General features: G+C 44.6%; 1 protein-coding gene across 1 annotated transcript; it reads left to right on the top strand.

Moving 5' to 3' along the window:
* On the top strand, nucleotides 1-16,351 carry LOC134582648 (protein disulfide-isomerase A3-like). Its single transcript, XM_063439304.1, has 13 exons — nucleotides 1-179; nucleotides 1,264-1,342; nucleotides 1,843-1,960; nucleotides 3,265-3,372; nucleotides 4,444-4,570; nucleotides 5,097-5,210; nucleotides 5,656-5,781; nucleotides 5,938-6,120; nucleotides 8,900-9,008; nucleotides 10,625-10,753; nucleotides 12,703-12,782; nucleotides 16,111-16,168; nucleotides 16,247-16,351. Exons 1-13 carry the CDS (start codon nucleotides 1-3, stop codon nucleotides 16,349-16,351), a joined length of 1,515 nt encoding a protein of 504 aa, XP_063295374.1.
* Nucleotides 16,352-26,549: the final 10,198 nt, after the last annotated feature.

Below are 26,549 nucleotides of genomic sequence, written 5' to 3'. Positions count from 1 at the left end.
ATGGGTTTGGGCCCCTGGACGTGTCTTGCAGTTGCTCTGCTGTGTACCCAGAATTCGCTACTTCCCCCATTTTCCCTGGCATCTGTGCCAGTCAGCAGGGTACCACTCCTGGATGATTGGACTTTTCAGGAACATCTGGAGAGACGGAACATCCTGGCTGTGATGTTCATCACTCCAAGGTGAGTAAGAATGGAAACTGGGCTAAAGGGAATTTAACAAATTCTGTGTGCACTTTTTCGTTTTAACCCCAAGGCCTGTGAAACGCCACTTTTCTAAAAGGGAAAAGACAAAACTTTTGCAAGCCAATAATCAACTCACTGTTTGCTGAATAGATCTTTTGGATTTAAAAAAAATGGCTTTGGCAAAAGTTCTTGTGTATAAATCATTATTTCATGTTAGACTTAGAATTGCAAAAATGTACATTTGTTCAAAGATGCAGTCCAACCAACATAACCGCTACAGCTCAGCATTGTGGTTATAGTGGGAAGAGACTATAAGCATCGCCATACATTTTTTGCACAAGCTTTTTTTAACATCCGACAAAGGCACATTGACCGTGTACATGTCCAAGTTGCCAGTATTATTATTGCCATTTATATAGCGTCAACAGATTCCGTAGCTTTTTACAGTATTATAAGAGTGGGGGGGGGGGGGGGGGGGGGGGGATTTAACAATAAATTGGACAATTACAAAAAAAACTTACAGGAACGATAGGTTGAAGAGGACCCTGCTCAAACGAGCTTACAGTCTATAGGAGGTGGGATATAAAACACAATAGGACAGGACAATATCAGTTTCATTCAACCTGGATGGGGAAGAAGAGTGAAGAAATGCTTTGCCTTTTACACCAGAGAAGGGATCAAGAGGCCGTTAAAAGTTGCTAAAAATCAGTTTTTAGTTAAATCAATGTTTTTTCACTAAACCATGAATTCTTGAGATTCCAAACTGAATTTGAAGTTAATTTCACATTTAAGGGCAACAAAACTAAAAATATATCTGGCTTGAAAATTTTTCAAATTTGGCTATTTTGAATGAAACTTTAAAATCCACTGTGAATTCCTAAAAATCACTGGTTACTTAGTAACCCTGATAGTATCGCTTTTAACTAATTACGAACCATTGACATTTTACGGTATCATCTCAATCTGGTTCACAATGTTTACTCCTACTCACAATGTTTACATCAATTACTCCTGGTAAAAAAAAAAAAGCCTGAATTATATTGTCTGTTGTAAACAATGCTCTTGTGTTTTGCCCGTGCAGATGTGGAGAATGCATGCGTCTGTCCCCTGAATTCGAGGAAGCCGCTATAAGGCTGGAGGGCCTTTTCTTCTTGGCCAAGGTAAGGATATGGCATCGTTATTATCCCTGTTTTTTGTATGTCGTCAACATATTTAGCAGCGCTGTACAATGGGCATAGAAAAAAAATCGGAATAAACTAATGTAAGTGAGCACATGCCCAGGTTCAGCGCTAAAGTGTAAATTGTTGGAAAATCAAAGCGAATTTGAAATTTCACGGTAAAATAGTCTACCTGGAAAAACTCTCAAAGTTTTCAGTTCAACTATTTTGGTCTGAAATGTATAAAATTTTATTTAAACTCGCTTTGAATTCAAGACATATCACACTTCTTGGAATAACCCTGAGCATTATGAAGGCCCTGCTCAACAGAGCTTACAATCTAAATTATATTTGCTGATTTGCTTGTGATTTGTCAACACTGTTTACACACCCGCAGCGTTTTGAAGATGATTATATATAAAAGTCCAGCAACACACTTCTGCAGCCGTGCAGTACTGAATGTTTTCCTATAGTGTTTTCAGTCTCGTGTTTGGATTTTTTAGGTGGATTGTATGATATCCACACAGATCTGTCGTAGGTACAGTATCCACAAATACCCCACGCTGATGATTTTCCGTGGCAGTGAAGAATTTGGAACATACCATGGCTCTTACACTGCAGGTAATCTCAAACAATGGACAGAGAATTGTTCCAACAAACCCCACAAATTCAAATGTGTATACATAAATATTATGTTTTTGCAAGTATTTATCCAATTGCTGTTTGAACATCTGCATAGACTCTGATAAAAACACCTCTTCCGGCAGATAATTCCATATCCTTATTGCTCTTTCTGTAAAGAAAACATTTCCTTTGCCTTAGATCAAATCTCTTTTCTTCCAATCTAAATGTGAAACCTCATGTCCCATGTATATTCCTGTTCATGAGTAGAATTCCAGACAATTGTTTGTATTGGTCCTGAATATATTTGTATAATGTTATCATAGCCCCTGTGAGGCGCTGTTTTTCTAAACTAAACAGATTTGCATTTATTAACCCCTTAAGGACAAAACTTCTGGAATAAAAGGGAATCATGACATGTCACACATGTCATGTGTCCTTAAGGGGTTAAAGGGACGCTATAGTCACCAGAACAACTACAGCTTATTGAATTTGTTCTGGTGAGTAGAATCATTACCTCCAGGCTTTTTGCTGTAAACACTGTCTTTTCAGAGAAAATGGAGTGTTTACATTACAGCCGATTGATAACTTCACTGGCCACTCCTCAGATGGCTGTTAAGAGATCCTTCCTGGGTCATGGCTGCCTAAAATGCATCCAAACATTCAGTGTCTCCTCCCTCTGCATGCAGACACTGAACTTTCCTCATAGAGATTCATTGATTCAATTCATTTCTATGAGGAGATGCTGATTGGCCAGGGCTGTGTTTGAATCATGCTGGCCCTGCCCCTGATCTGCCTCTTTGTCAGTCTCAGCCAATCCTATGGGAAAGCATTGTGATTGGATCAGGCTACCACTTCTGCTGATGTCAGCAGGCAGTGGGCAGGTCAAAAGGAAACAGGGACAAAGCAAGCAGCTCCAGACTTGAATACAAGTAAGATTTTACTATTTTAGGGAGGCATGAGGGGACAGGGTGGCTAGATGGTGGTGTTAACACTATAGGGTCAGGAATACATGTTTGTGTTCCTGACTCTATAGTGCTCCTTTAACTTTTCTTCATAACTAATTTAACTAACTCCAGTTTTCTTAGGTGGTGTGCTCAAGATATTCGGAAGAATATTAAGATTTCATATGTATTTTTTTTTCAGATTTTTCAATAGAGCACTGCAATACCAAAGTCTAGAAGAAAGAGCATTCACAACTTGTCATGACAGATTAATTTGCGGGATAACATAGTAAACTATAATGTTCTTGAGCAGCCTGGATTGTGTGATCTTATGGGATATATATTGGGTTTTTTTCGTAGCTTCCATTGTTCGATACATAAGGAAAGAGGCTGATCCAAACTCCCAAGAGATTCGGTCCCTGGAGCAGTTAAAAGCCTTTACAAGCAACCCCGAAGCAGGCATTGTTGGTAAGCTTTCATAACATGTGTCTGCTACTATTGGGACGTGTGAAAATGGGAAACCATGCAAAAACACTGGAATTGGGGTATACCAGTGATACCAGTAATGGCCATCAATGCTAATGTGCTGAGGCCTGTATAGCAGCCGAGCCAATGAATGGTCTCATATGGGCAGAAACACCTGGCACAGTGTTGCTCCAACCACTGCTTTTTGAAGTGGTTATGGTGGTAGGAGTCAGTATGTGCAGTTTTCAGCTAAAAACACTGCATATCCAGAGATATTTTTAATTGTGTACCGGAGGCTAGTCGCATGTGATTCTGTTACGGGCTGAGTAATGTCAGTTGTAAGAATATTTTACGTCTGTAACTGCTTCTCTCTTTTAAGTTATTTTAAAATCCTCCCTACTGGAGCAGCCATTTTGGCTTGGTTTACAATATTAGTCTGCCTGTTAATTTACTAGGTTCACTTAAAAAAATACAATGAGAAGGGACTGCACTCATGGTTTTTCCTTCATACCCCACAAAGAAGTTTTGGTGCTCCTGGATCTCGGGATTGGCAATTCTCAATAGTTCCACTGCCCATGTTTCTGCCTATACTGACCTTTGTCAAGTAGGCCGAAATGTTGTCACCCTCTGATTTTTGTTTCCATTAAAAATCTGCACTTTATAGAAAATATTGAGTGTCTGAGTCTTCTATTTTATATGCAGTTTGAAAAAAAACCAAAAAAAATGACAACCCCTTAACATCATACATCATCACTCTAAAAGGCCCTGGTACTGAACATCATTACAGAGCTAGGGCCGGGGGGGCCACTGCTTGTTCGGGAGCGTTAATGACAGTGGTTACAGCAATGTACCCTGAGATAGAAGTTAAGAAGTTTTTGGTTAGTTAGGGTTTCACCTGGCTTAAGATCACAGGCTTTAAATAAATTAATCTACGAATCTTAATGTTTTATAGAATTTCTACATTGTTTTATATTTTAATTCTATCTCATGTCTTAATGATAAGTCTTTCACTGTATAACCCAAGATAAGATTAATTCTGATTTCACTGTTAAATAAACCCTTTTCGTCTTACAGGTTTCTTTGCTAATCGGAGAAATCCCAACTTGCCCAGGTTCCTAGAGGCAGAGAGGTCTCTGGAGATCTATAGATTTTCTTTTACCTGTGTTGCTGATCTTTTGCGTAGGCATGAAATTGATCATGAGTAAGTGGCTCGTGATTATTTCACAAAAGCACGGAGAGGAATGCTATGGTGAAATGTAGTCTTCAGGGGTTGGCTACTTATAAAAGTATTATTAGGGACAGCTATGTGGACAGCTTACCCATGGCCACTGGTGATTGTATGGACAATTCTGTCCAACCTAAAGGAAAACTATATCCTTGTTATATTTTTGTAATGAATATATATTTAGGTTAATAACGTGTTAATGCGTCTCGTGGTCTATCCTTGTTCCTCATGGGAGAGCTTTTTTAGAATTCTTTGGTCTGAAACATCTAACACCATTTATCTGCGAAGTCCAAGCATAAGCTCTGAGTGTCAAAACCCTAAGTAGGGTTCAAATTTTCTACTCACCCACTAGCCACTATAGAGTAAAAACTTGCCCCTGGTAAGTGTGCTATGGGCCCTTTCTTTTAAGCCTGTCTAATAGTGTGTAGGACCTGAATTATTGACCCCATGCATTTATTTTTAGATAGAAATTCACTTTACTTTTTTCTCTTATTTTGTTTAGAGGAGTTGTTCTCTTCCGACCATCCTACCTGCACAGCAAGTTTGAGAATAGCACAGTGAAATTTAGAGGTTCTATATCGGTGACTCAAATGAAGATGTTTATTCAGAAGAACTTGTAAGGAACATATCTGAAAACTTACAGAGAGCATAGATGGGGTAAAATATGCACTTGTTTTTTATTATGGCCAGCGAGACTGGAGCTAAAATCTCAGGTAATGAGGTAATTAGCTGAAGCTGGACTCTAACTTACTGATAGATTGGATGACAGTGGTGGGGGCGTCGGGTAACTCCTGGCATCATTATGGTGCTGCAGTGTTCCCGTGACCCACCTCCCTTGAAATAAAATAATATTGATAACTCTTATAATTGCCTAAACATGCATAATGATTTTAACTAAGTTATAAAAGCCAGAAAATCTGATAGAAAACTTTAGTAATTGGTCAGCCAATGTTTAATTGGGATTATTCATATTTTATGGAGACTTGGCTACACGATTCCTATATTTTTGTGCTCCTTATCTAAATATTTTCACAGTTTTTGATATTGCACCTTTTTAACAGTTTCGGCCTGTGTCCCGTCATGACATTGGAAAACCACAAGCAGCTTCATCAGAAGGATCTAATGATGGCATTTTACAATGTGGACTATAAAACCAACCCCCAAATGACTAGTTACTGGAGAAACAGGTGTGTTCCATCACAACCCATCACCTGTGCAATTTTGTCATACCACTGGTGCTCACAATAAAATATCCTTGTCCCTTGAGCCGTAGACTTTTGATGTCACCCATTTATGCTAATTGAACAGGTGTATTTCCTGTCCACTAACATTCTCATTCATAGAATACTGATGGTTGTCAAGAAGTTTCGGGATGCTGGAAAGAAACTAAATTATGCCATTGCAAATCGACAGGAGTTCTCATTCGAATTATCTGAGTATGGAATAGAAAACAGATCTGGTGAGACACCTACGATAGTCATACGGACCACAAAGAGACATAAATACCTTATGAGAGAAGAGTTCACGTAAGTCTTAGTGATAAATATTAGCAGAACAGAGGTAATTTCATACAAAGGATGTTAATCTGAGTGTTGTACAGGTGACCTATTTTTGAATTTATAATTGTGTGTTTCCATGCTGGGGTTACAATGTTAGACTAGATCCAACTCATGAAATGTAATTTGGCTTAAATGTTATTTAAGACACAAGTGCCTTGTACCATATTTTAAATAAATCAGTGTCCATCCTTTGAGCCTTCTGAATGTACCGTATATACTCGAGTATAAGCCGACCCGAATATAAGCCAAGGCCCCTAATTTTACCCCCAAAAACTGGGAAAACTTATTGACTCGAGTATAAGACTAGGGTGGGAAATGCAGCAGCTGCTGGTAAATTTCTAAATAAAATTAGATCCTTAAAAAATTATATTAATTGAATATTTATTTACAGTGTGTGTATATAATGAATGCAGTGTGTGTATGAGTGCAGTGTGTGTATGAGTGCAGTGTGTGTATGAGTGCAGTGTGTATATGAATGCAGTGTGTGTATATGAGTGCAGTGTGTGTGTATGAGAATGCTGTGTATGAGTGCAGTGTGTGTATGAGTGCAGTGTGTGTATGAGTGCAGTGTGTGTATGAGTGCAGTGTGTGTATGAATGCAGTGTGTGTGTATGAATGCAGTGTGTGTGTATGAATGCTGTGTGTGTGTATGAATGCTGTGTGTGTGTATGAATGCTGTGTGTATGAGTGCAGTGTGTGTATGAATGCTGTGTGTATGAGTGCAGTGTGTGTTTGAGAATGCTGTGTGTATGAGTGCAGTGTGTGTGTATGAATGCAGTGTGTGTGTGTATGAGTGCAGTGTGTGTGTATGAATGCAGTGTGTGTGTATGAGAATGCTGTGTATGAGTGCAGTGTGTGTGTATGAGTGCAGTGTGTGTGTATGAGTGCAGTGTGTGTGTGTATGAGTGCAGTGTGTGTGTGTATGAGTGCAGTGTGTGTGTGTATGAGTGCAGTGTGTGTGTGTATGAATGCAGTGTGTGTGTGTATGAATGCAGTGTGTGTGTATATGAGTGCAGTGTGTGTGTATGAATGCAGTGTGTGTATGTGTGTGTGTGTAATGCAGAGTGTGATGCAGAGCCTTGGTGGGGGGTGGGCATTTTTATTTTTTAATTATTATTTTAATATTTTTTTGTTTCATTACATTTTTTTATTATTATTTTTTTATTTTATTATAATTTTTTATTTAATTATTATTTTTATTTTATTATTTGTATTTTTTTTATTATTATTATTGCTATATATAATTTTTTTCGTCCCCCCTCCCTGCTTGCTAGCTGGCCAGGGAGGGGGGCTCTCCTTCCCTGATGGTCCAGTGGATGGGCACTGTGTAGGAGGGGGCTGTGGGGGCTGCAGAGAGATGTTACTTACCTTTCCTGCAGCTCCTGTCAGCTCTCTCCTCCTCCGCCGGTCCGTTCAGCACCTCGGTCAGCTCCCAGTGTAAATCTCGTGAGAGCCGCGGCTCTCGCGAGATTTACACTGTGAGCTGACAGAAGAGCTGAACGGACCGGCGGAGGAGGAGAGAGCTGACAGGAGCTGCAGGAAAGGTAAGTAACCTGTCTCTGCAGCCCCCACAGCCCCCAGTCTGTATTATGGCAATGCAAATTGCCATAATACAGACAATTGACTCGAGTATAAGCCGAGTTGGGGTTTTTCAGCACAAAAAATGTGCTGAAAAACTCGGCTTATACTCGAGTATATACGGTAATCTAATTTACAATTCCTTATGATATCCTTAGTTATTAAATGGAGTGGATACTTCTTCAGAAATGGCAAACTCCCAGTCACTAGAATTTATTTAATGATATTAATGTTGACGTTTGTGAGCAACTTGAAAAGTTGGTCAAGATCTGGAACTCCTCATTGGTGGTCCTCATTTAGCGATTTACCTGTTTTATGACGGCTCGCACTTACGACCAGATGTAAGTGCAAGCCGTCGTGGGGATTCCCTGCTCTGGTGCGCATGTCTATGTTCGGAGAAACTTCCCCGAACATAGAGGAACGCACAAGAGCAGGGAATCCCTCTAATCTGTATTCAGGGAAATTTCCCCGAGCATAGATTAGAGTGGTTCCCTACTCTGGAGCGTTAGTCTATGTTCAGGGAAGTTTCCCCAAACATAGAAAAGCGCACCAGAGCAGGGAATCCCTTAAATCTATGTTTCGGGAAATTTCCCTGAACGTAGATTAGAGGGGTTCCCTGCTCTGGTGTATTCGTCTATGTTCGGGGAAGTTTCCCAGAACATAGACGAACGCACCAGAGCAGGGAATCCCTTAACTCCTCACTTACCGACCAACTCGTTCTACGACCGGGTCGTAGGAACGTAACCCGGTCGGTAAGTGAGGAGTGTCTGTATTATAATTTTCATGTTTCATTATAACATTTTTATTGAACTAACAGAATTTTGGAATGGCAAGCTGTTGGGAGAACCTCACTATCTCAAGTCTAAAGCATCAAAGTTGAGTTATGATATAGAGGTTAGAGCGGCATGAGTGTTTGAAAGAGAGGTTCTCCTTGAAGTGATGTATCATTTGTTCATAGTTACATACTGGCACAATCTTGATTATGGGTAGATTCTGAATCTTTTTAATCCATATCCGAATGAATTGATTTCTAATTCATTGAATAACACTCCCGTACATTTTGAATTTTGATTCAGATAAACCACCCAAAACAAATGTTGGCACATGTCTACTGGGAGCCACATATTGAATGATATCATTGTAATGTTTATATCTTTGGTCCAACTAGGAGAGATGGTAAAGCTCTGGAACGGTTCCTATCGGAATATTTCAGTGGGAGGTTAAAACGTTACTTTAGATCTCAGCCAATCCCTGCAAAGAACGATAGCGCTGTACAGGTTAGTATATCAATACCATACATCCTATCCAGGGCCGGCGCGTCCATAAGGCGGCACAGGTGGCTGCCTTAGGGCGCACGGGCTCTGGGGGCGCAAGATTTCAGTGACCGGCAGGAGGGAAGCTCTCCCTCCTGCCAGCCACCATCTCTGCCCCCGGCGCGGCTGTGCTGTGCTGAGATCAGACGTGGCGAGGGAGCTCTAATCTCACCTCTCTGCTCCCTCGCGCGCTGTCTGCTGATACCGCGGGATCAGCAGACAGCGCGCGAGGGAGCAGAGCAGAGAGGTTAGAGCTCCCTCGCCGCGTCTGATCTCAGCACTGCCGCACGCCGCCCAGCAGCCCCACTGGACCAGGGAAGGATTCATCATCCACACCAGCTCTCCAGGTAGGGAGGCTGGGTGGAAAATATTTATTTATAAAATAATTAGTGAGTGTATGTGTCTGTGTGTGTGAGTGTATGTGTCTGTGTGTGTGAGTGCGCGTCTGTGTGTGACAGAGTGCGCGTCTGTGTGTGACAGAGTGCGCGTCTGTGTGTGACAGAGTGCGCGTCTGTGTGTGACAGAGTGCGCGTCTGTGTGTGACAGAGTGCGCGTCTGTGTGTGACAGAGTGCGCGTCTGTGAGTGACAGAGTCCGCGTCTGTGAGTGACAGAGTGCGCGTCTGTGAGTGACAGTGTGCGCGTCTGTGAGTGACAGTGTGTGCGTCTGTGAGTGACAGTATGTGTGTGAGTGACAGCGTATGTCTGTGAGTGACAGCGTGAGTGTGAGTGAGTGCGTCTGTGTGTGTGCATGTGAGTGTATGAGTGTGTCTGTCAGTGTATGATGAGTGTGTTTGTCAGTGTATGAGTGTGTGTCTGTCAAATCAGTGAGAGTATGTTTGTCATTGAGTCTGTGTGTAACTATCAGTGTGTCTGTCAATGAGTCTGTGTCTGTCAGTGACGTCTGTGTGTTTGTCATTGAGTGTGTGACTTTCAGTGTGTACAGAGTGTAGCGGAGCGGAGCGCGGTACAGGAGCTTCTGTTTCCTGTACCTGGCCAGACTGACAGGAGGTGCTCACAGAGAGAGCACTCCCTGTCAGTTCGGCCGGGTACAGAAAACTGAAGCTCCTGTACCGCGCTCCGCTCCGCTACACTCAGTACACACTGACACACCATGAAGGGGAGTGTGACCACTAAAGGGGTGTGGGGTGCACCAAGGGACAGGGAGGGAATGGGAGAGAAACACCAAGAGACAGGGAAAAGAGGGGGGAGGGGAGAAGAACACTAAGGGACAGGGAAGGGACCCTTAATGGTCGGGGAGGGGAGAGGGGCTGGTTAAGAGGCACATAGGTGAAGATGTTTTTTTGGGGGGAGGTGGGGGGGCGGAAAAATGCATCTTCGCCTATGTACCTAAAAATCCAAGCACCGGCCCTGATCCTATCAATCTTAGCCAAGTGTTTTTGAGAAACGATTGTGCCGCTGGCGAACTTGGCAGCTTCATACCCATTGGCTGACACTATGATACAAAGTTTGCCTGTCTATAAACGGGAAGCAATTTCCAATGTATATTAGTTAAAATAAAGTAGCTCAAACAACCTACATGGCTGATGTAGACTTGGACGTGATTGTAATGTTTCCTCAGATAATTGTCGCTGACACTTTCAATAAGATTGTCAATAACCAAGAGAAGGACGTGATGATAAACTTCTTCGCTCCGTGGTGTGGTCTATGTCAGAGCCTGGATGCAACATACAAAGAAGTAGCTGAAAAGGTACAGAGAGATGGTTTAATAAAATGTTTCGCCCAACTAAAATTTCAATATTATTAAAGGTTTATTCCAAGCATCATAACTGCTACAAACGGCTGTAGTGGTTATGAAGTTAGGAGTACTCTGGCACACTTCCCTGGTAATGGGGCAAAGCATTTTGCCTTGGTTTGCCTCTTACCTGGGTCCTAGCTTCTAAATGTGAGACAGGAGGCTCACATCTAGCTTCTGCAGCTTCAATAGCCATTGGCAAGTGAATATTTAGCCCTGTCGAGTAGAAATTTACCACTGCTGACTGTGCTATGGATATTCCAGGCTTAGCATTTGAAAGGCTACTCCAACTCTTTGGAGGTCTGTGTAAAACGCCCTACTGGGCACGAGTAATTAGGTCCCCTCCGTTTGCAGCAAAACCTACAAAAAAATAAATATTTACTTACCTGAAATGCAGTGTGTCACGATTCGGGGAACCCAACACGCTAACACACACACACACACACACAGAAAAGGTGCAGTACCGGACCTTAGAGTGGCCGGGCTAAGCACACAGAGAATAGTCAGGAGACAAGCCGAGTAAGGGGAACCAGAAGACAGAATAACGAGAAACAAGCTGAGGTCAAAGGGTAGGAGAAAGTCACAAAGTCAGATTAACAAGCCAGAGAGTACGTAACCAGAAACACAAGTTTCAGTAGCGATACTAGCAAGCAAAGACCACAACAGGGCAGGGAGGAACAGGAAAGGTAAGTATTTAAATCATAATGTTAATTCTGATTGGATAATTTCCAATCAGAATTAACAATCACACGTGGGAGATATCTAAACCTCCCACTGTGATTGAGGCACTGTGCCTTTAACGCCGGGTCAGGTGACTGACCCCAGCGTGTAATATATGGGGCGGTCTCCCAGCGTGCAGCGTCATGCATGCTGCCGCTGGGGGACGTGGAGGAAGCCGCGGGCGGCATCCGAGGCTGGAAGGATGCCGCTCGCCGAACCCACGAAGAGGAGGGGACCGCGGACGGCTGGAGGGTGAGTACTGCGAGCGGAGTGCAGCCTCCCCTCGCAGCCGTCTGCGGGATCCCGACACAGTGCCAGATGTTCCTGGCACTGACTTCTACACCCCCTTCTGATGTCAGCTAGGTCCTCACACGGTCCGATCACAGGCTTCTCATAAAGAAAAACACTTGACAATGGACATATTTTATGCATAGAATTGGCATTAGGCAGCCTGGAAAGAGTTCAAGGCTTCTTAAGTCATGAGCTCTAGCAACTAGCCACGGAACACAAGTGCAGAGTACTCAGTATGTACAGTGTTTCAAGCTGAAACAAACACTGCACATACATACTCCTACCACCATGACCACTTCAAGCCACCTAATGTGGTCTTGGTGTTTGGAGTAAACCATTGATGCCTGGCTAGTAGCATAGGACATGACATTTTAAGGCCTGCTGCCATTTATTGGCTAAGAGCATCAGCTGACCGCTCTCAGGAAATGAATGTCTATGCACAGAAAATGCTCAGAATTGACATTAGCCACACCAGAGCTCTCATTCCAGGCTAGCTAATGACATTGCTGGAGGTGTAACTCAACCTCCAGCAGATAGCCTAAATATCTCCATATGTGCAGCTTTTCATACTGATACGCTGCACATGTAGACTCCAAGGACCATGAACATTTTTAAAACACTGACGTAATCAGGGTGCTTGGACTAACCCTCTAATATCTATATCGACCTATCCAATCAGATACATGTCCTTGCATTCTCCTGTAACCTCCTCTTTGATACACATCATGCGTTAGTTTTTGAGATAGCTCAAGTTTGTCAATGTGCACGGTAGTAAAAGTTCAAATTTTAGGGATCTACTCTTCAAATGAGTAGGAGTAGGGTAATATCTATAGCTCAGAGCATATTTGAAAACAATAAAGTTTCTCAGTATTAATCACTGATTATGTTTGTAGCTCATGCACGATCCGCATGTGGTTATTGCAAAGATGGATGCAACCGCAAATGATGTACCTCCGCCTTATGAAATCACAGGGTAAGAGCTTAAAAAGGCCAAGATATTCAAATAAACTTGTATTCTGTTTTAACATCATATATACAGTTGCTAAAAACAATTACGTATATAAGTATTTATTCAAATAATACAAACAAATTCTGCGTTGCTAGATAGTTACTTTATCGTAATTTGTGTTGTTAAACAAAACCAAACCAAACATACCTGTGTCCGATCCCAAATCACTATGTCCATTTATATAACAGGTGTTTGGTATTACTGAAATGGCCAATATCAAGGCAGGTGAGCTTACACTTTAATGGCCATTATGGTACTACAAACCTTGTTTACTTTAGACTGATGAATTCTATAGATATTGTTGCCACCCAAGAGGAGCAATAGTTTGACAGCAAGGCGAATTCCTATATTTTATTTACTTTTTGTATAACTCTCGTTACTGAGGCAAAGAGGACTTAAATAGGGCTAATATGCCTAAAATTTGTTTGCGTCATTCGTACAATGCAAAATGATGTGCAATCGATGTTGCAGGAGTGCACCGGAGTGTTTTCATTGGAAATAAAACAAGGTGTCCAAGCATCATAACCTGATGAGGGTTAGGAGACCAATGTCCAATTCTATGCCGGAAGGACATAAGAATGGGAGGAGTTGGGGGCGGAGCCTGGAGTCTGAACGGAGAGGTCGCCATTTTCCAGAGCTCCGGAGAAAAAACGGCAAAAACGACTAAAATACTCGGAACCCGTAAAAAAACTCACCTCACACCGAGGGTACCGGCTTCAGCACAGCGTACTGAGCCCACCGATGCCCTTCTTTTCCACACCGGGCAGGAAAACCCGAAAACGAGGCGCCAAGGCCTACCCCGGGTGCGGACACGCGGCTGGACTTGCGTGGGGATTCAGCCCGCATTACACACCGGACTATCCCGACATAACTGAGGCAAGTGATATGGGGCGCAGGTCGCAAAAGCAGCCCCTACACGACACGAAAACACAGAGGGACATAAGCTTAATGCTGCAGACCCCACCATCCCCAGTGAACCTGGCACCGCCGGCCTGTCAGATGGAGGGAGACAACGCAGGCAACCTCCCCCCTAATACTCACCTGGTAAAGGCACTACCAAGACCAGGAGACCGCACAGACCCTCTCCCCTACACTGCTCACCCTCAGGAGGCAACGCCAAAGACAAGTGACCACACTCCTGCCTCCAGAAGTGACATCCGTGAAATGCTTACGAGCTTACAGGACAACCTTAAAAGCATGTGGGAGAAGGATCTGGCAGTACTCACCGCAGAAGTACACTCTGTAACAGCCCGCACACTGGCAACAGAAACAGGCCTGGCGGACTTGAAGCAAGACCTGCAATCCCTTGGGGAAACTGTACTCACTCTGCAAACATCACAGGCCCTGATGGCCAAACAACTTAATGTAATAGATGACAGAGGCAGAAGGAAAAACATAAAAATACGGGGCGTCCAAGAAAACCTGCAACTAGAAGAGCTGCCCCACTTCGTCAGGCGCCTGGTGGCAACGATCCTGCCATCCAAGCAAGCCAAACAATTTCAGTTTGATGGAGTATATAGGATTGCAAAATCGCCTAAGGCCCCCACCTCAGCACCACGAGATGTTATCCTGCGCTGCTGCACTATGACCGACAAACTGGGACTAATGGCAGCATTTCGAGGACAAACCCCCTTCGAGTTTGAAAATAGCCAACTTTCCCTATTTCAGGACTTGAGCAGAGACACTCTCATATGGCGCAAGACCATGAGGCCACTCACTGCAACCCTCCAGGAAGCAGGCATTAACTACCGATGGGCGACACCACAGACCTTATGGGTAACCAAAGAGGGAACACACTACAAAATCTTGGACCCTGCAGAAGGACCGGCACTGCTAAACACATTGGGTCTAAAGAACCAGCGCACCAATGTACCTTCAAGCCACCGGCGAGAGCCAGCGAAGAGCGGAGAAGCTCCTGACAACGGGGAACTACAAGAAGAGACTACCTAATTGGAAACCTACTTCACTCAACCCCAGTTGAAAAACGGGACAATACAAGTTCTACAGGACATTCTCTCATACTGCCCAAACCCCAACCAAAAGAAAGGTTCCACACAATCCGGAGCTCGAACACCCCTCCTACCTCCCCCCCCCCCCCCGCCCCTGGGTTACAGGGGAATAGCAACAGATGGAGCCCAAATACCTCCCAAGCGATCCCACACTCATTAATGCCTGACACTAGCAAAGTCACAATCAGACGGAACAGGTAGGCTGCCACCACAGGCTTCGCAATAGACATGTAAGGACCCACTTTAGCTAAACCCTCCTTGGCTCGGACCTAACATACACGACTAGACCACCCACGAATAGACCTCACCTAGCGAGTCACCACACGACAAAAGCCTACTCGACTCCCTCATAGGTACACATGCTAAGCCCTGCTCCGCCCACGGAGAAATACCCCGGTATTATCGCCTGGCAGAGGGCACTGACGAACACCAGTCTCAATAGACTTGGTGCTTGAGGCATACCAATACGACCAGGCCAAGTCAGTGGTGACAACGTCTACTGTATGTCTCACACACTACTATTAGGTAGCGACTACACACCGTTAAAACCCAATAGCCCTGCTATAACAAAAACATGTGCCAAAATGTACCTTCAATATGCATCACCTGTAACATGTTATACTGTTGATTTTTTGATATAGCCATTACGGCAAAAAGTTGTAAAACCAATACATTTTGCACGGAAAATAAAGAATTTAAAAAAAAAAAAAAAAAGAATGGGAGGAGTTGCCTGTCAGCATTCGAATTGATGTGGAGGTGACATGTGGCCAGAGTGGGTGCCAGAATGATGCACAGATATAGCAGGTGCTGTGACACTCCATTTCTGTTTCAATACCGATTTTTCCTTAACGTTGAAAGCAGCAAGGTGAATTTTTAGCATAGGACTCACCTAAGAGGTTTGCCTTGATGTTGGTAGGTGGACTTACACTTTAATGGCTATTGCAGTGGTAAAAAGTCTCTGTTATTTAAAAAGGACATGGCGATTTGGGGACAATCTGCAGGTACCTATGCTTTGCTCTTAGTATTTTATTTATACATTTATGCTAATAATTACTATAACAGTTGCTGGCAGTTTAAAACACAGGACTCTGTGTTTTTGATTTTTATTGCTAGTTTACAGTAATTTATTTTTTTCTAAATTAAACGATTGGACTATTAAGGTAATTATTTTAGAATTATCTGCAGCAGTGATTCCATACTGAGGTCACCTTCTTGTATTGTGGCAAGGTTTTTTTTTTTATCTCTATTCTGCTACATTTGAAATGCCTATTTAATTTTTTTAGGTTTCCCACAATATACTTTGTCCCAATGGAAAGCAAACATGCCCCGACTCTGTACGAGGTAAGAAAATTGTAAAACGCGTCAGTTAAAACATATTGTTAATGTTTGCTTGTAATCTGGTGTAACTGTTTATTGTAGGGAGAATGGCAAATGAATGATATTCTCAGGTTCTTAAAGAAGACATCTACCCTTAAATTGAACATCTATGAATCAAAAAAACTAAATAAAAAAACTGAGTTGTAATGCAGATAAATTGGAAACAGACTGATCCAGCATTGATGGTGTTTTTAAAACTCGAGCATGAAATAAGGCGCTTAACAGGAACCAAAGAATGGATATATCTAAAAAAAAAAAAAAAAGTAATTGATTGCGATTGAGAGATGTATTCAAGATTTGAAGTGTTGGAAATTGGCTGAAATTTTTGATCACAGGAAATGGCTTAGTGGACGCCCCAGATGTTTTTTTATATGATGCCATCTTTATTGAACTTTTCATTACAGGAGGGGAGAAGAGAAAAGGTGGACAGACAATTGTCCTGTTTTAAGATTAAAAGATTATCAAAGATAACTTTCTTGAACGACTGAGACTATAGTTACTACCGAAAAGAACTGTGACTTTGTTCTTTGAAAAAGAGAGGGATTCAAAATGTATTCTGGTAAAAAAAAAAAAAAAAAAAACGGTCAAAAATAAAATAAATAAATGAATTTTTGAGTGAGTGCACATATTGCACATAATTACATGTGGACCCATAATATATATATGTGTGTGTGTGTGTAAAATAAAAAAAAATTACAAATGAAATTGTGAGGGGATCTCAGCTAGCTAGGCCCAAAATGTAGTAGACCTAAAATCTCCACATGGTATATACAAGCACATGTATCTGTTAGCTAGTTATACGTAGTCAGGAAACTGTCATCAATGTACTGAGCATGTGCAACAATTGAAACCACATTCCATTCTCTCCTAAGTTCCATATTGCCTGTCCATTTAAGGTAATCCTGTGTATCCTTGATTATTTACTAGCAGTAGAAAGAGGTGTGTGCGGAAAATTTAATTTAAGTACTTGTCTACAGATAGACGACGAAGGACAATCTTACTAGTCACATGGTTAAATTGACACACTTACCTACTCAGAGCTGGAACTGGTATAATCCAGGTAGTTGATTCCGAAGCTGGTATGAACAGTTTGGAGGGTTAAAGGCACTGGTAGGAGGAGTGGTAGTTATCATTGTCTTATGTCTCTTACTACCCTGCATGATTCCTTTAATAATACGGTCTGTACGTAGTTTTATCGAGGACACTATTGAGAGAAAGACGGCAGCCCATGCAATGGCCATCTGGAGATATAAACCTCTATTCCAGAGAGAAGCAACCTGTAATCAAGTAGTTGAGTTTTAATAAGTTTACATAGGAACTTCTAGGGTTAAGTTTGAAAAGCTTCTATAGTTTTTCCTGTTCTGTATTTACCTGAGTGGTATTGGCAAAGTATGGTAAGTGATGCATCTGGAGTACATAGTATCAGAAGCATCAAAGGGGGGAATGTGAGGGGATCACAGCTAGGCCCAAAATTTAGTAGGCCTAAAATCTCCACATGGCATATACAAGCGCATGTATCCGTTAGTTAGTTGTACGTAGTCAGGAAACTGTCATCAATGTACTACAATTGAAACCACATTCCATTCTCTTCTAACTTCCATATTGCCTGTCCATATAAGGTAATCCTGTGTAACCTGTTTGCTGATTGGTGTAAGGGTACAGATGGGGGATGTATAGTCTATAAAAAACCTGTACTCCATGTGATCATGGCTCAGACCTTGGACACTAGTCGACTGAGACCCGATCGGTGAAAATAAAGATCTTTGCTTCCCGAACTGACCTGCGTCCGGACTCTCTGTGTGTGGCATCTTCAGTGTTCCCCTATAACAAAATGAATATCCAAAGGATTTCTGAGCAATAAAGCGACACATAAATTCAAAGTAGAGTTGTGATTCAGGAGTTAAAGAGACATAAGTGCCGATAAGACACAGGTATGATAGAAAATAGACACCATTCTCACAGAGGGTTGAAAATATCCTGTGTGAGGATCACAGAATGAGGGGAGAGAGAAAAAAAAAACAATTAACAAACAGCGCAGGAGATGGTGATAGGAGGGGAAAAGTTAAAAAAAATGAATTACACAGATTAAGAATACATTTACTCACATCTAAGAATCCAGAATATACATGCAGGCCTATATACAACCTACATATACATATATACACATATACCTATATATGAATTCAATATACATTCAACATAAAACATATATATATAGGAGGTAGTGTCAGGAAGCAGCGCCTGTAGTAGTCTTCTCAAGCTCAGTAAGCTATAAGGGAGAGAGGAGAGGACAATGGTATAGTGTAGTATGTTAAATAGCTGTTAGTGGTAAATAAAGAAAAATTTGCAATTACAATTTTCTGGAGCTTATTTTCAGCTCCAGATATATGCGCCTGGACGGTACAAAATTTTAACTACTTCTTTTGTTGCCAGAGTGTCATTTCTTTTGTTGCCAAGGGTTTAGACATTAATGGCTGTGTATTAAGTTATTTTGAGGGGACAGCAAATTTACACTGTTATACAGGCTGTACACTTACTACTTTACATTGTAGCAGAGTGTCATTTCCTCAGCTTTGTCACATGAAAAGATATACATATATATATATATGTATACACATATATGTACATACATACACTCATATATATACAGACAAACACACATAAATGTATATACACATACATGCGCATAAATTCACATACTGTCACGGGAGCTGTAACCCAACACGCAGGAAAGAGGAAATCCAAAAAAGGTGGATCCAAAAGGCGTATTACCGAGCTTTAGTGTGGCCAGACTTAACATATTAATATAACAAGAATCAAGGTCAAGGATACAGAAATACACAAAGTCAAGAAAAATGATAGGACAAAGAATATGGGCTACAGCAAGCCTGAAATAGGCTCACCTGTTTACTGATTGGTCCACGTCATCATTGCGACTCAAAATAGATTAGGATCGCAATGATGACGTGGCCACTTTAAGAACAAATGTGGCATAAAGCCTACACTCTATATAAGGGAGTCCTGCTACGCGGCCACATGGACCCGCTGGACCACGCGGCATGAGGAGGGCTGCGCGGCCGGAGGTAAGTACATGCCACACATACACATATAGAAATGCACACACACATATACGCCTACATCCAGGGCCGCCATCAGGGGGTGACAACCATAACGGTTGTCACGGGCCCGGTGGCCCTGGGGGGCCTGGCTGCCCTGGACCCCATGTGGTGGGCCCATCGGGTGGCCCACACACTTAGGGCCACCCGATGGGCCCCCTCCTTTAGGGGCCCGGTCAGCGCTGTGGCCGTAGTATAGCACGACCGGGCCCCTTTAAAAAAAAAAAAAAAGCAGCCGCAAGTGCTGCTGGGAGGAAGTGGTTACTTCCTCCCAGCTCACTCCGCGCGGGAGGAGCGCGCGTGCAAGTGAAGAGGGAGCCGCGCCGACTCCCATCATCCCCAGCCACCCTCCTGTAAAAGGTAAGAGACAGGAGGGTGGCTGGAAAATGAGCAGTGTGTGTCTGTCTGTCTGTGTATGTCTGTCTGTATATGTATGTATGCATGTATGTGTATGTATGTGTATGTATGTATGTCTGTCTGTGTATGTCTATGTATGTATGTCTGTGTATGTATGTATATGTATGTATGTCTCTGTGTATGTGTATGTATGTTTATATGTATGTATGGCTGTATGTCTGTGTATGTCTATGTATGTATGTGTATGTATGTATGTCTGTCTGTGTATGTCTATATGTCTATGTATTTATGTCTGTCTGTATGCATGTATGTATATGTCTGTCTGTATGTATATCTGTATACATGTATGTCTATGTCTGTCTGTATGCATGCATGTGTCTGTCTGTGTATGTATGTCTGTCTGTATGCCTGTCTGTATGTATGTATTTCTATGTATGTCTGTCTGGATGCATGCATGCATGTCTGTCTGTCTATGTATGTATGTATGTGTGTATGTATGTCTATGTATGTATGTATGTATGTATGTATGCATGCATGTATGTCTATGTATGTATATATGTATGTCATTATATATGTATGTCTGTATGTCAGTATGAATGTATGTCTGCATATCATTATGAACGTATGTCTGTGTGTATGTGTGTATGTATGTCTGTATGCATGTATGTCTGTCAGTAGGTCTGTATATATGCATGTATGTCAGTCTGTATGTATGAATGTATGTCTGTATGCCATTATGAATGTATGTGTGTATGGATGTCAGTGTCTGTATGTATGAATGTGTGTATGTATGTGTGTGTGTATGTATGTCGGTGTCTGAATGTATGTATGTGTCTTTATGTCCTCATACATGTGTCTGTATGTATGTTAGTATGTGTCTGTCTTTTACTATGTATGCCTGTGTGTATATGTCTCAGTATGTGTGTGTCAGTATGTATGCCTGTATGCGTGTATGTCTGTTTCAGTATGTGTGTCTGTTAGTATGTATCTGTGTCCTTTTGTATCAGTGTGTGTGTTTGTGTCTGTGTGTGTATTCCTGTGGGCGGTATTTGGAGGCGGACCCAGTGGGCGGTATTTGGAGGCGGACACACACCCTGAGCTGAGTTAGGGGCCCCAAAATTTCTGGTGGCGGCCCTGCCTACATCCATTTGAGTATGGGAAAGCATATGTCTACACATGTAACTATATACACAGGTATGCCAATAATCAACATGCCATTAGCATGTATCTTAACATGTGGATACATATGACAGAAAAGTAAGATTACAATGATGAGGAGTCATGTAAACCTTTGGTAATATGATAGGAACCCTAAATCAACATTTAGTCCTCTATTCGCGAATAAATTAATCGTTGCAGCTTCAAAAGTTTTTCTTCCTTGGGTATTTCTAAAATCCCCTTTGAGCACTCTGATTTTTAGGTCCTGAATTGAAATGTCAGGCTGGGTAAAATGGTGTCCCACGGGAGTGCAGTTAAGACTTACTCCTGAAGAAATATGTAAAATTATTATAGATCTGCAACTAATGCTAGCAGAAGATGAGTCTCTGAAAAATTTTTTATTCGAAACACCAATTTTGGCCTTCAGGCAACCCCCATACCTTCAACCAAAATTAGCCAAGCTCAAATAATGGGAAGAATAAAGACCAGACAATGCAAAAAAAAATACCTCGCTGCAAACGGTGCCAGACAACACAGCTACCCACAATAAAACCTATAGCAGTAAAGGATCATATTCCTGCACATGCATTAATGTATGATACAAGTCACAATGCAGCCTGGGGTGCTATACTGGGGAAACCACCCAGCAATTATATATCAGAATGACACTCCATTAAACACAAATCTTACTGCACTCCCGTGGGACACCATTTTTAACAGCAAAAATAGAGGACTACGGAATTTGCTGGCGCTATATAAATAATAATAATAATATGTATACACATGTTAAGGCATTCTAATGACATGTTGATTATTGTTATACTGTCTTTGTTTTGTCTTTTGGACCATAATAAAATATTCCTGACTCTTCACCCTGCACCATGTAGCCTGCGCAGTTGCGCCCTAAGGGTATTTCTGAAAAGGAGCCCGGTCGGACTTGACTGGGCCCCTTTTATATTGGTATGCTGGGAGAAAGTGAGATCAGTGTGCGGGCCGGGCCGGAACACATGGCGGCGGGCACCCTGTCGCAGATGTCCACAGGGCGGCTAGGCCTCCTGAAGTGACCGGCCCGGTCGCATCTGCGACCGCGGTAGTCCCGCCACTGGATGTGTGTATTAGTGTGCGTGCACGTAGATGTAGTGCATTTATATGTATGTATCTGTTTGTTTGTATGTATATATGTTTGTATGTATATGTATAAGTAGGTTGTACATGTGCTTTTATACATATTCTGAATTCTTGGATGTGAATTCATACATTATATTCTGTTTAATTGTTTTATCGCTACCCTTTCTAGTCCCATGTCTGGCGCTGTGTGTTTCTCTGGCCCTCACACTGGGTATTTCGGACTCTCTGCCGTGTGTTTCTCTGGCCCTCACACCAGGTATTTCAGACTCTCCGCTGTGTGTTTCTCTGGACCCTCACACTGGGTATTTCAGACTCTCTGCCGTGTGTTTCTCTGGCCCTCACACCGGGTATTTCAGACTCTCGCTGTGTGTTTCTCTGAACCTCACACCAGGTATTTCGGACTCTGGGTATTTCGGACTCTCCGCCGTGCGTGTCTCTGGCCCTCACGCTGGGTATTTCGGACTCTCCGCTGTGTGTTTCTCTGGCCCTCACACCGGGTATTTCGGAATCTCCGCTGTGTGTTTCTCTGGCCCTCACGCTGGGTATTTCGGTCTCTCCGCCGTGTGTTTCTCTGGCCCTCACACTGGGTATTTCGGACTCTCCGCTGTGTGTTTCTCTCGCCCTCACACTGGGTATTTCGGACTCTCCGCCGTGTGTTTCTCTCGCCCTCACACTGGGTATTTCGGACTCTCCGCCGTGTGTTTCTCTGGTCCTCACACCGGGTATTTCGGACTCTCCGCCGTGTGTTTCTCTGGCCCTCACGCTGGGTATTTCGGACTCTCTGCTGTGTGTTTCTCTGGTCCTCACTCCGGGTATTTCGGACTCTCCGCGGTGTGTTTCTCTGGCCCTCACACTGGGTATTTCAGACTCTCTGCTGTGTGTTTCTCTGGTCCTCACACCGGGTATTTCGGACTCTCCGCCGTGTGTTTCTCTGGCCCTCACGCTGGGTATTTCGGACTCTCTGCTGTGTGTTTCTCTGGTCCTCACTCCGGGTATTTCGGACTCTCCGCGGTGTGTTTCTCTGGCCCTCACACTGGGTATTTCAGACTCTCTGCTGTGTGTTTCTCTGGTCCTCACTCCGGGTATTTCGGACTCTCTGCCGTGTGTTTCTCTGGTCCTCACATCGGGTATTTCGGACTCTCCGCCGTGTGTTTCTGTGGCCCTCACACTGGGTATTTCGGACTCTCTGCTGTGTGTTTCTCTGGCCCTCACACCGGGTATTTCGGACTCTCTGCCGTGTGTTTCTCTGGCCCTCACACCGGGTATTTCGGACTCTCCGCCGTGTGTTTCTCTGGCCCTCACACCGGGTATTTCGGACTCTCCGCCGTGTGTTTCTCTGGCCCTCACGCTGGGTATTTTGGACTCTCCGCCGTGTGTTTCTCTGGCCCTCACACTGGGTATTTCGGACTCTCCGCTGTGTGTTTCTCTGGCCCTCACACTGGGTATTTCGGACTCTCCGCCGTGCATTTCTCTGGCCCTCACACTGGGTATTTCGGACTCTCTGCCGTGTGTTTCTCTGGCCCTCACACCGGGTATTTCGGACTCTCCGCCATGCGTTTCTCTGGCCCTCACGCTGGGTATTTCGGACTCTCCGCCATGCGTTTCTCTGGCCCTCACGCTGGGTACTTCGGACTCTCCGCCATGCGTTTCTCTGGCCCTCACGCTGGGTATTTCGGACTCTCCGCCGTGTGTTTCTCTGGCCCTCACACTGGGTATTTCGGACTCTCCGCCGTGTGTTTCTCTGGCCCTCACACCGGGTATTTCGGACTCTCCGCCGTGTGTTTCTCTCGCCCTCACGCTGGGTATTTTGGACTCTCCGCTGTGTGTTTCTCTGGCCATCACGCTGGGTATTTCGGACTCTCCGCCGTGCGTTTCTCTGGCCCTCACGCTGGGTATTTGGGACTCTCCGCTGTGTGTTTCTCTGGCCCTCACGCTGGGTATTTCTGACTCTCCACCGTGTGTTTCTCTGGCCCTCACACTGGGTATTTCGGACTCTCTGCTGTGTGTTTCTCTGGCCCTCACACTGGGTATTTCAGACTCTCCGCTGTGTGTTTCTCTCGCCCTCACACTGGGTATTTTGGACTCTCCGCCGTGAGTTTCTCTGGCCCTCACATTGGGTATTTCAGACTCTCCGCTGTGTGTTTCTCTCGCCCTCACACTGGGTATTTTGGACTCTCCGCCGTGCGTTTCTTTGGCCCTCACACCGGGTATTTCGGACTCTCCGCTGTGTGTTTCTCTGGCCCTCACACCGGGTATTTCGGACTCTCCGCTGTGTGTTTCTCTCGCCCTCACGCTGGGTATTTCGGACTCTCCGCTGTGTGTTTCTCTGGCCCTCACACCGGGTATTTCGGACTCTCCGCTGTGTGTTTCTCTGGCCCTCACACCGGGTATTTCGGACTCTCCGCTGTGTGTTTCTCTGGCCCTCACACTGGGTATTTCAGACTCTCCGCTGTGTGTTTCTCTGGCCCTCACGCTGGGTATTTCGGACTCTCCACTGTGTGTTTCTCTCGCCCTCACACTGGGTATTTTGGACTCTCCGCTGTGTGTTTCTCTCGCCCTCACACTGGGTATTTTGGACTCTCCGCCGTGCGTTTCTTTGGCCCTCACACCGGGTATTTCGGACTCTCCGCTGTGTGTTTCTCTCACCCTCACACCGGGTATTTCAGACTCTCCGCTGTGTTTCTCTCGCCCTCACACCGGGTATTTTGGACTCTCCGCTGTGTGTTTCTCTCACCCTCACACTGGGTATTTTGGACTCTCCGCTGTGTGTTTCTCTGGCCCTCACGCTGGGTATTTCGGACTCTCCGCTGTGTGTTTCTCTGGCCCTCACGCTGGGTATTTCGGACTCTCCGCCGTGTGTTTCTCTGGCCCTCACGCTGGGTATTTTGGACTCTCCGCTGTGTGTTTCTCTGGCCCTCACACCGGGTATTTTGGACTCTCCGCTGTGTGTTTCTCTGGCCCTCACACCGGGTATTTCGGACTCTCCGCTGTGTGTTTCTCTGGCCCTCACACTGGGTATTTTGGACTCTCCGCCGTGCGTTTCTTTGGCCCTCACACCGGGTATTTCGGACTCTCCGCCGTGCGTTTCTCTGGCCCTCACACTGGGTATTTTGGACTCTCCGCCGTGCGTTTCTTTGGCCCTCACACCGGGTATTTCGGACTCTCCGCCGTGCGTTTCTTTGGCCCTCACACCGGGTATTTCGGACTCTCCGCCGTGTGTTTCTCTGGCCCTCACGCTGGGTATTTCAGACTCTCCGCTGTGTGTTTCTCTGGCCCTCACACCGGGTATTTCGGACTCTCCGCTGTGTGTTTCTCTGGCCCTCACACCGGGTATTTCGGACTCTCCGCTGTGTGTTTCTCTGGCCCTCACACTGGGTATTTCGGACTCTCCGCTGTGTGTTTCTCTGGCCCTCACACTGGGTATTTCGGACTCTCCGCTGTGTGTTTCTCTGGTCCTCACACCGGGTATTTCGGACTCTCCGCGGTGTGTTTCTCTGGCCCTCACACTGGGTATTTCGGACTCTCTGCTGTGTGTTTCTCTGGCCCTCACACTGGGTATTTCGGACTCTCCGCTGTGTGTTTCTCTGGCCCTCACACTGGGTATTTCGGACTCTCCGCTGTGTGTTTCTCTGGCCCTCACACCGGGTATTTCGGACTCTCCGCCGTGCGTTTCTCTGGCCCTCACGCTGGGTATTTCGGACTCTCCGCTGTGTGTTTCTCTGGCCCTCACGCTGGGTATTTCGGACTCTCCGCTGTGTGTTTCTCTGGCCCTCACACCGGGTATTTCGGACTCTCCGCCGTGCGTTTCTCTGGCCCTCACGCTGGGTATTTCGGACTCTCCGCTGTGTGTTTCTCTCGCCCTCACGCTGGGTATTTCGGACTCTCCGCTGTGTGTTTCTCTGGCCCTCACACCGGGTATTTCGGACTCTCCGCCGTGCGTTTCTCTGGCCCTCACGCTGGGTATTTCGGACTCTCCGCTGTGCGTTTCTCTGGCCCTCACGCTGGGTATTTCGGACTCTCCGCTGTGCGTTTCTCTGGCCCTCACGCTGGGTATTTCGGACTCTCCGCTGTGTGTTTCTCTGGCCCTCACACCGGGTATTTCGGACTCTCCGCTGTGCGTTTCTCTGGCCCTCACGCTGGGTATTTCGGACTCTCCGCTGTGTGTTTCTCTGGCCCTCACACCGGGTATTTCGGACTCTCCGCTGTGTGTTTCTCTCGCCCTCACGCTGGGTATTTCGGACTCTCCGCTGTGTGTTTCTCTGGCCCTCACACCGGGTATTTCGGACTCTCCGCCGTGCGTTTCTCTGGCCCTCACGCTGGGTATTTCGGACTCTCCGCTGTGCGTTTCTCTGGCCCTCACGCTGGGTATTTCGGACTCTCCGCTGTGTGTTTCTCTGGCCCTCACGCTGGGTATTTCGGACTCTCCACTGTGTGTTTCTCTGGCCCTCACGCTGGGTATTTCGGACTCTCCGCCGTGTGTTTCTCTCGCCCTCACGCTGGGTATTTCGGACTCTCCGCTGTGTGTTTCTCTGGCCCTCACGCTGGGTATTTCGGTCTCTCCGCCGTGTGTTTCTCTGGCCCTCACA

Source organism: Pelobates fuscus, chromosome 13, assembly GCF_036172605.1.
Source record: "Pelobates fuscus isolate aPelFus1 chromosome 13, aPelFus1.pri, whole genome shotgun sequence".
NCBI classification, from domain to species: Eukaryota; Metazoa; Chordata; class Amphibia; order Anura; family Pelobatidae; genus Pelobates; species Pelobates fuscus.
The sequence above is the reverse complement of the archived record's forward strand: the minus strand, read 5'-3'. Positions and strand labels throughout refer to the sequence as shown.

Coding starts and splice junctions, on each gene's coding strand:
- LOC134582648 (XM_063439304.1), top strand. CDS start 1: ATGGGTTTGGGCCCCTGGACGTGTCTTGCAGTTGCTCTGCTGTGTACC. Junction 5,211..5,655: donor ATGTTTATTCAGAAGAACTT/GTAAGGAACATA, acceptor CCTTTTTAACAG/TTTCGGCCTGTGTCCCGTCA. Junction 5,782..5,937: donor ACTAGTTACTGGAGAAACAG/GTGTGTTCCATC, acceptor TCTCATTCATAG/AATACTGATGGTTGTCAAGA.